Genomic DNA, 14816 nt, shown 5'->3' with positions numbered 1-14816 from the left:
TTCAAATAAAAAAAATATATAGAAATTTAAAATTATATTAGTTTTAGAAAATAAGGATTAAATTTTTTAATATATTTACTTTCAAGCTTTTATCTTTTTAAAATATTTTTTGACAATTTTTATGTTTCTTAAATAGCTTTTTACATAATTTAGTAGAATATGTATTGAAAAAAAAATCTTTTTTTTCATCTATAAATTTACAATATTTATTTGAATGTTTTATAACAAAGTACTTTTGTTATAGAAATAATAAAAATCAAAAATTTCTAAAAATATTTATAATTAATTTATTATAAACTTTAAATATTTTTTTTTCTTTAAACATATTTTTGTCTTTATATTTTGTTTTATTAGTTTAATTACCAGATATTTGTTACTATATATCATATGCGTATAATCAAATGATACATATATTTTGATTTCTAAAAATAAATTTTTAAAAGAATAGGAATTTTGTTAGATAATAATAAATACATCTTTAAATAAAATTTTATAGTGCAACATTATAAAATTTATCAACTCTTTAATTTCATATAAACTTGTTCTTACTTCTTCTTCTTTATCTTTATGTTCATCCATACAGAAACATCATATAACAGAAAATCTTTAAATTGTGAGAAAAATTTTAATTTCTTTTTGTCTATAACAATTCAATTTATATATGTATATAATATATATTTTCTCTTTTTTTTTATTCGATAAACATTAATCATTTGCTTTTTTTTTTGATGAAAATGTATTACATTATTATATCATATCGGTATTTTAAATCATCCATACTTAAATCTTATGATTTCATCATTTATTTATTATCCCAAAAATGTTTATGTAAAGTAAGAATATCATTAATGTCATCTACTATTCATTAGAATTTAACAATAGCTACAACAGGACAGTCATCATTAATGATAGATAAATTTTTATAAAATATATATATATTTGTTAGCGGATGTCTTTTATTATTTAATAATTTTTATAAACAAAATATATTTCAAGTTCTTAAAATTTAATTTAATTTTTGTTCATTTATTTTGATATATCCTTTTTCTTTTGTTATTTTTTATTATTTATTTATATATATATATAATATAGTTAATAATGCTTATAATATTTGTTAAAATTTTAATTAATATAATATAAGAGAGCTTTTTACATATATATTTATATTTATATTTATATATATATGAATGTATATTTTTTAAATAAATTATTTTATAATATAATTGTTTATATATACAATATATTTTATAGACAATACATATATTTTGTCAAAAAGACAAATTAACTATTTTTTTTTTTATTAAAATTTCATTAAAAGAAATTATTTATACATAAATCATCATTTAAATATGGTAACTTCACAAAAAATGAAAAATTCAGTAGATGGTACTGATGGAATTAAAGTTGGGAAATCGAAATTATTAATGTTAAAAAGATCATCAAATAAGAGTAAAAGTAGGTTTTTTAATATATTAAAATCAAATTATATATATTTATATTTATAGATAATAGTAATGATCCTTTCCGTTTTCAAGGTAATGGTGTTGATTTTAAAGCAAAATTTATTGGTGTTCGTGATGTTTCTGCAAATAAAAGTGATGAAGTATGTGCTGAAGCAATGAAATTTGCCAAACTTTCTGCTAAAACTGCTGGAGGACATAAACTTAGAATTATTCTTAATATTTCAATTGATGGTCTTAAGATAAAAGATGAAAAAACAGGAACTGTTTTGTATGATTTTCCTGTTTCTAAAATTTCATTTATTGCACGTGATACAACTGATGCAAGAGCTTTTGGTTTTATTTATACATCTGATACTCAATATAAATATTATGGTATCAAAACTGCTCAAACTGCTGATCATGCGGTTATTTCAATTCGTGATATGTTTCATGTTGTTTATGAAATGAAGAAAAAAAAATTAGAGGAAGCTAAACAAAAAAAAGAAGAAGATAATATTCATGATTCAAGTGTAAGATATGAAAATGGTGTTGCTGTTGCTGATTTAATTGATCTTGAAACTGAATTACAAAATATTCAACAAGGTTTTGATCAATTAAATAATATTCCAACTATGCCTGAAGATAGTTGGCCAAATAATGAATTTAATGATAATGATCCATTTTCATCAGGCAACTCATTTAATAATCAATCAAAACATAATGTTGCAAATGATCCATTTGGTGATTCATTCAATCCCCTCCCACCACCACAACAGCAACAACAACAACAACAACCAACACTTCAAAATAATACATTAAATATATCATCTCAGGGAAATGGAATAAACAATTGGGCTTCTTTCCCAACTTCAACACCAATACCAAATATTCAACAACAAAACAATCCTTTTTCAGATGTTTCTATTTATAATTCAGGAACATTCCCAACACCACTAATTGGATCCGGAATGAATACTAGTTTACCATTAACATCTCAACTACCAACAAATGTATTTAATCCATTTGATATTAATAATCAAATGCAACAAAATAAATTCGTTGATATTATCCAGCAAAATAGTTGCTATTCAACATCCTTTTCAGATACATCCTCATTAACAGCATCCTCTCCACCAAATCAAAATAATGGATTTAGTAATGAAACATCAATTAATTGGGGAAATTCATCACCAACCAATCAATCAAATGAAAATAAAGCACCAAAAAAACAAAGTTCATCCAGTGATAGTTTGAATGATAATTTTGATAGTCGCAAGTGGGGTGAAACACGCAAAGTTACATCTTTAGAAGAAGCATTTTCTAAACTTGTTGACTTAGACAAACTTATAAATCCAGAAGCAACTAATGAAATTAAAAAAAATCCATTTGATCATATATTAAATCCACCAAAAGTACCATTAAATGCTATGTCTATACCACCTCGTCCAAAAAATCAACAATTTATTTTACCAAGAGCTGCTAATGACCCTTTTTCTGATGATTTCTTTCACTAAATACCTGGGTTCAATATACACAAAAATATTTCTTTTATATTATATATATATTCAACTTTAACAGGGTATTTTTAAAATGAACTTGAATTATTTCAACTAAAATAAGTTTTATAACTATTTTAATGTAATTTCATTAAATTTTATTTCAATATTATCAAATTATTCTAAGAAAAGGTCAAATAATTTTATGAAGCATACAAAATTAAATATTAAACAATTATTTAATGTGCAAATTTTATGCTTAAAAAGAAAAAAAAACCATTTATGAAAATGCGACTAATCAAATTGGCATGAATTTTGTTAATATAACCTCATAACTTTAACATGAATACAATTTCAAATGCAATTATATATTCTTTTATATTTGAAGAATTTTTTTTTTTATCTTTATTTGTAATACATTTCATAGGTTAATCTCAAATTAACAAGTACTACAATTTACAATTTATGAAGTTATATACAAAAATGTTATTTATACTAATGCTTTTACAATATTAACCGATGTCAATAACTGAATTACTTATCCAGTTAAAACTTAAAATTACTTTTTTATTATTTTATTTTTACTTTTAAAAGTCATTTGTATGAAAAAAAAAATCATTTTTAGAATTTTAATTCTTAATTAGTATATTAATTTTATATATATTTGTATTGTACAAACTGGGAATAATTTTTTTTTTCTAATTTTATTTTTATCTAAGAAAGTGATTTTACTATTAAATAATATACACAAACTATGTGTATTTTATTAAATTTTAATCATTTTTCTTTTTTTGTGATACTATTTTAAAAATAAATTTAATTTATAAATATTTGATGTAAAACTATTTTTTTTTTTTTGATAATGATTAAAAAAATTTTTTGCTAAACAAGTTAATCAAAAAGTAATTGATAAATAATTACATATATTTTTAATGATACATGTTTTATGAGATATTTATATTATGGTTAATTATGCTATATGGCTTTCATATTATTTTTTTAGATGAAAGTAATTGAAATAAAAACTTGTTGAGTAATAAGATATATACAAATACAGCGAGGATGCCCAATACTCTTATTTAATTTACCATATTATATATATCGAAACAAGGTCTTCCGGTCATAATAATAGAAATTAAATCTTTATATAAAACTAGATCAAATATTATTGATTTTATATTACTTAATACATGTTGAACATTTGTAAAATTAATATATCTTTTGAACTATTTTAAAATATTTGTTTTAAAAATATAAAATTTTCTTAAAACATTCTTATAACTATTATAAAAACAATTAATACTTATATCATAACAGTAAACATAATTGATATTTCATAAAAATATTTATGTTTCTAAAATGAAATATTTAATATCTTATTATATACTATTTTTGTGTAAGTTTTATTATTTTAATGAATAAAAAATATTTTTTTAATTAATAATATAGTTGTCATAATTTTATCTGTAACATACTCAATGTCATTTGATGGTCCAGTTATTACAATTGAAAAAGATGAAGCAATGCCAAAAGATATATTGTTTAATCAAGGTAAAATAATATTATTAAATATTATAAAAAATTTAATAAAATTTAAAAATTTAAATTTGTTATAGATTCCATAGAAACTGACATATATATTAAAGAAAATAATATTAATAGTAATAAAAGTTTCATACAAAATAATAATAATAATAATTCTTCAATGAATTCAACAACACTTAATGATCAAAAACAAAATGTTGTTGATAATATAACACCTAAATCTGCAACACGTAATTCTTCTAATTTTTATACTTCGCAAGGAATATTTATATTAATATTAATGTTATTATTAAAAAAATTTTTATAAATTTTTTTTTTGACATAGTCAAACAAGATTTAAAAAAATTTTCTACTTAATACTTAAAATTATGTGAATTAATAAAATATATGTTTTTTTTTATTATTAATATCTTCTTTTTTACTAAAAAGTATATTTATTTGATTAAATTACTAATACAAGGTCAATTAAAAAAAATTCATTTATATGGTATTTATTATAAACATTATAGGAAAGTTAAAATTAATTATTTGTTGTTATTAAAATTATTATTTAAGTAATAAAATTGTTTTCGACATTTAATTTTATTTGTTTAAGCATAATAATATAATATGTATATTTATATGTTTTTATATTAAAAATAAATATTATTTAGTATTGCATACATTTGATAAAAATATTTTAAATATAACTTTTTTAAATTGTATTTTAAAAAAAGAATACTTATATATATACATTTAAAAAAAAAAAAAATTCTCTTTAACTTTAATGTATAGTTATAATTTATATCATAGTCTAAAAATTATGTTAAAAAATTGTCTATATGCTATATTAAATATAATTTAAAATTATGCTATTACTTCAAACTAATATATATGCTAGTTGCTACAAATTACATTAAATTCAATATTTTTACTTACTAATATAATATATTTATGTATTTTTCTTATATAGAAATATATTTTATAATATAAAGTACATCTATTATTTTAACATTTAATATTTATATTAAAAGTCATTTTTATTATATAATCTTTTTAATATAATTTTATTATTTCTTTTATATATAATATAAAAATTTTTTTTAATATAATTAGGCGTATGGACGTCTTACCACGATCATTCTTGAACATTTGTTAATGGAATGGTAATTTATATCTGAAACTTTTATTTTGTTTCATAATATATTAATATATTTTATTAAAAGTATTTATTGATAGGATAATTTACATATACTATCACGTTGTATAATTTTACATTTTAACTTTTTACATTTGGTAAAAAATATACTATTACATTTTTTATTGATATAATAGTTTTTATTTTTTTTTTATAAAAGTATTTTTTTTTTAGATTTTATACAAAACTTTTTTTTAGTATAAGAATACTCTATGTTTTTTTTATAAAAACATGTCAACAACAAGAAAAAAAATAAATGAATCAGTGAGGATGGAGATAAGTAGACCTTCATCTAGTTCTTCACCTGCATTAGTTGGATTACAACAAGATTTAGATGGAAATCATTCAATTGGTTTTATGCCTACAAGTATTAGTGATGGTAATGATTTAGGAGATACAAGAAGACATCAATTTGGACTTCAAAGAGCTTCATCATTGGCAAATATATCTATTGTATCATCAGAAGAAAATTCAACATTACCATTAAATTCTAATCAAAATAATAGATATAATCAAATGTCTCAAAGAACAAGAGATACTTTTCTTGTAATAAATGAAAATCAAAATAATAATGGTCAAGAATTTTTTGATAATAGAGATGTACCAACTTCATCAGAAGAAGATCATCATAACAATACTCGTGAACAAACGGGGAATGTTAATAATGAAGATATTAATTCTTATACAACGACTTTCTTTGGTTTTGTTATTTCAAGTTTACGTGATCTATATACTAACAGAGGATATTTCGCATTAAATAATCAACAACAAGAACAAAGAGATGATAATAATGTAAATAATTCAAGGGTATATCTATAAAGTTTTTTTTTTTAATAATTTTAATATTTTTAGCCATTTTTACATATACGACGTAATGCTATTAGTAATTGGATAGCAATAGCTATACCATTTTTTATATTAACATTTTTAAAAGTATTTATGGATAATTGTTTGGCTGGTGTTGGAATAATATTAATGATTTTATCGCAAAAGACTGTTGCCAGAAGATTTTTTGGAAAATGTTCTAAAAAATTAACAATTGTTATGATAATTGGAACAATATTTAGGATTTGGTTTTGTATAACATGGTTTAATCTTGATTTTATGTTATATTCAATAATATTACAAGATAAAATAAGTAAATGGCCACCAAAAAATATTTCAACAACATTATTTGTTACTTTTGTTACAGATCTCTTTTTTATAGATATAATTTTGACATTAAAAATGTTGGTATCATTAATACCATATGTTCAACAACATAAAATAAGAAGTATGTATCAATGGATTGAAATGACAGGAAAAATTTATGCTCATATATTACCTATGGCTCAATGGTTGGTATATTTTGAATCATTATTTCTACAAATTTTATATATATCATTAAAGATTAATTTTTCATCAGTAATCTTATATGATTTTTGGATGTGCACAAAAACAATTATTTCACCAACACCATTTCCATCAACTATACCATCTCCAGAAGATTTAGAAAAAGATTCACAATGTGGAATATGTTACTCTAATTTTATGAAACCATTAAAATTAGAATGTAATCATATATTTTGCAAAGAATGTATTTCAACATGGTTTGATAGAAAAGATACTTGCCCTTTATGTAGAACATTAGTACAAAAATTTAAAAATGAATATAAAGATGGTCAAACAACTTTTTTACATCCACTATTTTAATTTATATTGAATATAAACAAACTTTAATGAAAAAAAAAAATTTTAATGTTTAGATATTCAATCAATTTAAAGAAATAATCTAGTAAGTATAATAAAATTTTAATAATTTATAGTATTATATTTATATAGATATTTATTTTCTATTAATAACAATAAAAAAAAATTGTTAATTTAGTATCAAAGAATTCAATAAATGTGTATCATTCCGGTCACAAAATTTTCCTTATAAAAAAATACTTTTATCAAGATTCTATACAAATAATTTAAACAACTAAAATAAAATAATAATATTCCAATTAAATATATATATTTTTATTTTTATTTAAAATATTGCAATGTAATATTATTTCTATGTTATAATAAATAATAATATAAATGGTGACGTTTTAATAATACTAATTAGTTTTTTAACAAGTACACAAAAGTATATTATTAAATTTTATTAAATTTTATTAATATATATTTGCTAATTGAATTATTATATTTTGTTTTTAAGAGAATAAAAAAGAAAAATTATTTGATAATTTTATTATATTTTATAATGTAGTATTTAGTTAAACAAATAATAGAAATTTTATGCCTGTCTGTAAATTAATATATTTGAAATATTATTTAATTATATTAATTTAAACACATATGAGCACATCTTACAAATTTTGAGTATAAATAGGATGATTATTTTAAAGAAAAAATAAAAAATTTTTATAATTATCAATATTTATACTAAAATATTAATTTTTGTGATTTTAGAACAATCAACATGCATATTTCTTTCATTGTTTTCTGTATTCTTTCATTAGCTGCTTTATCATTTGCTTGGCCAAGTGGAAATTATGACATTGATTATTCATCTCCAGATTATGATAATGTTTATAAAGCAATGGTTATAAAAGGAAAACGTTCACGTATGTTTAAAACTTTGATAAAAAAAAAGTTTTAAAATTAATTCTTTTTAGCAAGCATTGGATTGTCTCTTGCTGAGTACATGGCCGGAACTCAAGGTGGAGACAATTTTCATTTTATTCCATCTGGAAGAAAGTAAAATATAATAAAACATCAAAATAATTAATTTTTAAACTTTTAATAATTTTAAAAGTTTTAACTCAAAGCTATTCTCCTTAAATTACAATTTAAATAATCAAGCTTTTCAAAAGAAAAAAAAAATTAAACAACATCCATCCATGCTTCATATTACAAGTTCACATGAAACCATTTTCTTCAAAAATTTACCTTTTTTTTGTGCAGTATTATAATGTAAAATCAATTATAATTAATTGTGGAAATAATTTTTTCCTGGCTAAACGTATCAAAAAAAAAATATACAAAAAAAAATAAATAAAGTTAGTCAAAAAAAAAAATAATTGATAAAACAAATTGTCCCAATGGTTCCCATTCTGAAATTTATTTTCCAAAGTGCGTTGTTTATCTAATTTTTTTTATATGAATAAAAACGTTTTGCCATATTTATCTTCTTTTTTTTTCTTTATAATTTTCTAAATATAATATTACAATTCAAAAAAAAAGGAACATTTATATATAAAAAATATGTTAAATAATTTTTGAAGGTAATCTTTATTCATTAATTTTAATATATTACACTGATTGTTGTTAAACTTATTGACAAAACAATTGCAATGAAAATTGAATGATTGTTTCATTTATTATATAATATAGAGATAAGAGATAAATAGGAAAATAATTAAAAGAAATAAAATTGCTTTTACTTAAAACCGTGATTTAATGCTCTATTAACATATCCCTTATTGCTATTTTTAATTTAAAAATATCATTCTTGAGAACAATAGTTATGATATAATTTATTTAAACAAACTTATATTTTTAGTATATTTTCATTTAAATATTTTCTTTGTAAAACTTTATATTATTAATTAAAAGATATAAAAAAGAAACTTTATTTTGCATTATTATATATTTGTAAAAGTTTTATTAAATATAATTATTTTTCTTTCAAAATTAATTACCACTTTTACGTTATATAATAATTATATCATGTTAGATATAAATTTATAAATATTTTTATTTTTTTATATTTTAAAATAAAATTAATGTTTTAAAAATATATATATATTTCAATTTTTAATTAATTTATTATTATTTTTTATTTTTAGTTATAAAGAATATGGTATAAATGTCTAATTTAAAAATGCGAAGAGAAACAATTGTTTTTCCTAATTCAGGAGATGATAATTTTAATGTAAGCTCAGAAGAATCAGAACCTGAAAACGATGATATTCCTATGGAATTTGATTTAACAGCTGCTGGACCACCATTATCTGATGATACTGATTTAGAAAAAAGTCAAGAAAAACAAACAAAAGTTTTTAAGGTAAATAAAATTTTATATTAATATATATATATAATTTTTTTTATTTTTTTTAGTATGCTAAAATTATATTACCACATGTTGGTTTGGTTCTTTTACTTATTGTTTATTTGTTAATTGGAGCAAAAGTATTTCATTCTTTGGAAGAATCTAATGAGAGATTGGTATTATTTTAATTTATTTATTTTAATTTAAATATTTTAGACAAAAGAAAAAGAATTACAAACTATTTTTGGTTTAAGAGATTCATTTCATGATAATATTTGGAATTTAACTCAATCTGGTAATACAATTATATCAAGAGAATCATTTAATAGTCTAGGACAAGAATATTTTGAACAATTGGTAAAAAATATATTTCAAGCATATCGTAATCAATTTATCAATGAACGTCATTTATTAAATAGAACAAATGGTGATGAAACATTATGGACATTTCCAAATAGTGTATTTTTTGCAACTACTGTAATAACTACAATTGGTTACGGAAATTTAGTCCCTGCAACATTTGGTGGGCGTATAGCATGTATTTTATTTGCACTTTTAGGAATTCCATTACTTCTTGTTACAATTGCTGATATTGGAAAATTTCTTTCAGATCTTTTTAGTTATTTATATAAAAGTTATAGAGTTTTAGTTAGAAAACTTAAAAAACAATCAAGAAGAATATCACATCATTATAAGGAAAGATCAGTAAATGATCCACAACATAGTGGTTGTTCAACACCAATAAAAGCTGGTAGTATAAATTTAAATGAAATGGATACTGATTCTGAAGAAAGTAATGATCAAGATGCACTTCGTATTCCAATTATAATGGTATTATTAGTATTAGTTGTATATACAGCACTTGGAGGTCTTCTTTTTCAATCACTTGAAGGATGGACATATTTTGAAGCTTTTTATTTTTGTTTTATAACAATGGCAACAGTTGGTATGTATATATTTTTTTAAAAGAAAAATTATGTATTTTTTTTTATAGGTTTTGGTGATATTGTACCAACAGATCAGTTTTATATGTTTTTTACAATGGCATATATAATTCTTGGATTATCATTAGCAACTATGTGTATTGATCTAGCAGGTACAGAATATATACGCAAAATACATTATATTGGTACAAAAATGGGAGATGCTAAAGGAGCTGTAATAACAGGATTACAAGTTGGTGAAAATCTTCTAAAACATACAGGTATAGATGTAATACGAACAGCTGGTGGTAAAATAGTACAAGTTCGTGGAGCAGTTTTAAATTCTAAACAAGCTAGAGAATTAGATTATATTTTAGCTGATTTACAATATCAACAAAAAAATATTTTATATGAACCTTTAAGTCAGGCTGTTCAAAAACTTGTCAAAGATAATAATATTAAAGTATGTTATTTAATATTAATATGTAAATATATTTTTTAGATATTACCAAATGATATTACTGATACAGATGGATATATAGTTCAAAATAAAAGTTATGATAAGCCGGTAACAAAACAATTGAAAAGAATTAATGCATCACCAAACATAATTCATCGTTTGTTAATACCAAGCAATAAAAATGCTTCAGTTTTATATGTTCCATTTATATTGAAAGAATCAGATATATAAAAAATCAAATTCTAAATATTATATAAATAATAAAATAAACGAATATATTTTTTTGTTTTGCAATAGTATATTTATATTTAATTTTCTTTTTTACATATAATAAAATTGTTATTCAATAATATTACATTTTTATATTTTGATAAATCATAACAATAATATAACCATATGGATTTTATTTTTATCAATATAATAAAATTTATTAATATTTTAATTTTAATATAATTTAAAATATTATCTTTATTAATATCATTTTAATAACAGTTAATTTTTAATATAAAAATATAAAATTGATAAAAAAAAAACAGTATTAATGCTTGTAAGTAATTTACTTAAAATATAAAATTTATTTCTTTTAAAATTTTTATTATTAATAATATATATATATATTGACTTACAAACATATATTTCAAAAAAATTTTAGAATTGCGGGTTGGTAACATCTATAAATATATATATTTTATGCATCTATATAGATATTCATATAAACTAACATTTTATTATATTTTATTAAATAACAATTAATTTCTTAAAAATTTAAAAATAAAAATTATTAAAAAATGCAAATCAACAAGATTAGCTGTTGAAATAAAAAATTGTTAAAAAAATTATAAAAAAAGTTAAAAATTTAACATTTAAAATTTGTGAAAATAATAAATTATCAATATATTTTTGAATTTAAAAGAAAATTATTAAATTTTAAATTATAAAAATTATATAGATTTAATTCTTAAAATGCTTTAAATATTTGTTTGAGTTTTTTAAATTTTAAACTGACATTTAAACATATTAAAATAATAAATTAAAAATTTAATACAATTTTTACAAAGAAATATTTTTTTAATAAATCTTATGTTTATAATAGCATAAAATTGTAGTATATATTAAAAAAAAATATTCCTCATCTGATTTGTATTTCTGGGGATATTTTCTAAAAATACAGAAATAACATTTAAAGCAAATTTTGCATATATAATCTTTTTTCAAAAATATATATTTATTAAACTCTATTTTAAGTAATTATTTGATTCTGAAATATAAAATTAAATTTTAAAAAATTTGTAATGAAATTGAAAATTATGTTTTTAAGAAATCATGAATTAATATTTTTATATAATAAAGATTATAATTCTTTTAAGTTGAATAAAATATATAGTATCCTTTAATAAATTATTATAAAATCATTTAAATAAAATGTATATCACATAAATACATATACATACTACTTTTATCTGATATCAACATTACTTAAACTAAATTACGAAAAAAAAACGTATCATGTAGAATTGATTTGGGAAATGTCATTTACATGTGGTTAGTTTAAAAAACCAGTTTAAGGTAACCATTGGTTTCAAAGATATAGTTTTCATTTTTAAAAAATTTTTGATTCAAGCTAGTAATAACTTTTTACACTTGGTACTTATTGTTTGTTTTGAAAAAGAAGTTTTATTGTTACGTAAAATGCTATTAATTGACAGATTTTATCATTTGAAAAGAAAACACTTCAAAGTGAGTGATATTATGAATTGATTTTGTCATTATATTTAAGCAAAATATTTTGAAGTTAAACAAAATAGGACGAAAATGTATATTTATCAGAAATATATGAAAAAAAACATTTTTATTCTATTGATAAAATAATAATCCATCTTTAACAGTATACTTTAATAATTTGTTTTTTTCACTATTTATATTATTAATGTTTTTATCCTCCATTATTTCAAAACACTTTCAATAATTCTTCATAAAATTAAATAATTATTTTTTCATCACAAAATAAATAATATATATACATCATTTCAAAAAATCTCCTTTCTATAAAAAACTGTTTATATCACAATATACTAATTTGATTTAAAGTAACAAGTGATAAAATGATTATTAAAAATGTACAAAAAAATAAATAAAAGTAAAACATAAAGCGATTTTTTTTAAAAATTTATAATAATTATACCACTCTAATTTATATCATATTTAAAATGTTAAAATATTAAATATTTTAACCTACATATTTCATGTAATACAATCATTTATCAGCAGATGTTCCAGCTTTAAATTTTAATTTTACTATTCAATTACCGTTACTTTAATCATTTTATAATGTTTTATAAATGAGATTATAATACATTACTATTAATTGATATAAATGTCTGAACAAATATATTGGCAATTTTTTTTTTTAAATTGTACACTTTCTTCTATTAAATTCTCATAGCTTTTTTCGTTATCAATTGGTTTTATTGATATGATAAGAAAAAGTTTGAAAAGAAATTTATCTATCATATAATAAAAAAAATTCTGTTTACCAATATCCATTTGTAGACATTTAATGATTAATCATAACTCAATAATTTCACTCTCTTATTGTTAAAAACATATAATTTTTTTTAAGTTAGCAATAATATATAAAAACTTTTTTTTAACATTTATAGTTTTATTTTATTTATTTTTAAAAATAGGTCTTATTATTTTTATGTTATTTAGTTATCTTAATTTAATACTTATTTTTAAAATTGTAGTAAATTGCCTTATATATTTTTTTAAAGTAGTAAATATAGAATTAAAAAAATTTCAAAAAATTGTTTTTAAACAAAAACTAATGAATTAACTTTTTATCAAATTAATTTATAATATTATTTTATATCAAGATATTTATTCCAATGAATTAAATAAAAAAAAAGCAATTAAATAAGCGTATTTAAAGTATTTTAAACACTTTTTACATTTTTATATAAAATCAGTACATAATTAAAATGTGTTTTACTATAAAAGTTGATTAAAAAAATTTAAAATATTTTCAGAAATAAAAAAAATAATTAAATGAATATAAGACATTTATATGCTGGTATTTTTTCTAAACCTGGAAGTTGCTTTTTGTAATTTTGAAAAATATTTGAAAACGCTATCTGATAACCACTAACTTTTATTTTCGTATAAATCTACAAAAATTTAAATATAATAGCTGTAATGCCATTTTAAGTATGACTTTAGTAAATAGTACAAAAGAACCAGATATAAAGAAAGAAACAGGAAGAATAAGTAAGTTTTAGTTTTTAGTTTAGTAGAACTCAGAATGCTCTCAAGATAAGAACTGCTTTTGATAATAAAAACGAAATCTCTAATTAGTATTATAATTTTTTTTGTTATACAATTATATTTAAAAAACGTTATTTTTTGCATAAAATTATTTATGTTATAAATAATGAAAAGGAAGAATTTAAATTCAGTTACACTATTATAAAGGCAAATTATGAATCCCATTATGTATCCAAAATAATAATTAATATAAGAATTTTTTTTTCTAAGAAGTAAAGATAAACTCTTTTAAATGTTGAAGTAAAAAAAAAGTTATAAAACTGTAGTCTATTTTAAAATGATTGTAAGTTGGTAATTTTAAATAATTGTTTTTTATATGTGTATATATGATAAAAATATTTCTTCTCTATCATTTCGTTATCATTTCACTAAATTCAGTTGATAACCAAAACATTTAGAAACACTTAAAGAGTGGTTAACTTTTT

At 19.4% G+C, this 14816-nt stretch overlaps 5 protein-coding genes across 5 annotated transcripts; all 5 read left to right on the top strand.

Moving 5' to 3' along the window:
• Nucleotides 1-1349: 1349 nt before the first annotated feature.
• On the top strand, nucleotides 1350-2956 carry SRAE_X000043900 (Protein disabled; the record flags this gene model as incomplete). The annotated part of the gene is made up of 2 exons (XM_024644783.1): nucleotides 1350-1455; nucleotides 1506-2956. The coding sequence occupies 2 exons, from the start codon at nucleotides 1350-1352 to the stop codon at nucleotides 2954-2956; spliced, it is 1557 nt and encodes a 518-aa protein (XP_024510308.1).
• Nucleotides 2957-4297: 1341 nt separating this feature from the next.
• Nucleotides 4298-4790, top strand: SRAE_X000043800 (Hypothetical protein; the record flags this gene model as incomplete). The annotated part of the gene is made up of 3 exons (XM_024644782.1): nucleotides 4298-4334; nucleotides 4388-4489; nucleotides 4555-4790. The coding sequence occupies 3 exons, from the start codon at nucleotides 4298-4300 to the stop codon at nucleotides 4788-4790; spliced, it is 375 nt and encodes a 124-aa protein (XP_024510307.1).
• A 1101-nt stretch (nucleotides 4791-5891) lies between these two features.
• Nucleotides 5892-7352, top strand: SRAE_X000043700 (Zinc finger, RING-type domain and Zinc finger, RING/FYVE/PHD-type domain-containing protein; the record flags this gene model as incomplete). Its single annotated transcript, XM_024644781.1, has 2 exons — nucleotides 5892-6467; nucleotides 6513-7352. 2 exons carry the CDS (start codon nucleotides 5892-5894, stop codon nucleotides 7350-7352), a joined length of 1416 nt encoding a protein of 471 aa, XP_024510306.1.
• Nucleotides 7353-8112: 760 nt separating this feature from the next.
• SRAE_X000043600 (Hypothetical protein) lies at nucleotides 8113-8394 on the top strand (the record flags this gene model as incomplete). Its single annotated transcript, XM_024644780.1, has 2 exons — nucleotides 8113-8257; nucleotides 8309-8394. The coding sequence occupies 2 exons, from the start codon at nucleotides 8113-8115 to the stop codon at nucleotides 8392-8394; spliced, it is 231 nt and encodes a 76-aa protein (XP_024510305.1).
• A 1107-nt stretch (nucleotides 8395-9501) lies between these two features.
• On the top strand, nucleotides 9502-11298 carry SRAE_X000043500 (Potassium channel subfamily K member 18; the record flags this gene model as incomplete). Its single annotated transcript, XM_024644779.1, has 5 exons — nucleotides 9502-9699; nucleotides 9753-9860; nucleotides 9901-10630; nucleotides 10679-11070; nucleotides 11110-11298. The coding sequence occupies 5 exons, from the start codon at nucleotides 9502-9504 to the stop codon at nucleotides 11296-11298; spliced, it is 1617 nt and encodes a 538-aa protein (XP_024510304.1).
• Between the last annotated feature and the right edge of the window lie 3518 nt (nucleotides 11299-14816).

The sequence above is a fragment of the Strongyloides ratti genome, assembly GCF_001040885.1.
Source record: "Strongyloides ratti genome assembly S_ratti_ED321, chromosome : X".
NCBI lineage: Eukaryota > Metazoa > Nematoda > Chromadorea > Rhabditida > Strongyloididae > Strongyloides > Strongyloides ratti.
This window is presented reverse-complemented; position numbering and strand designations above follow the sequence as displayed.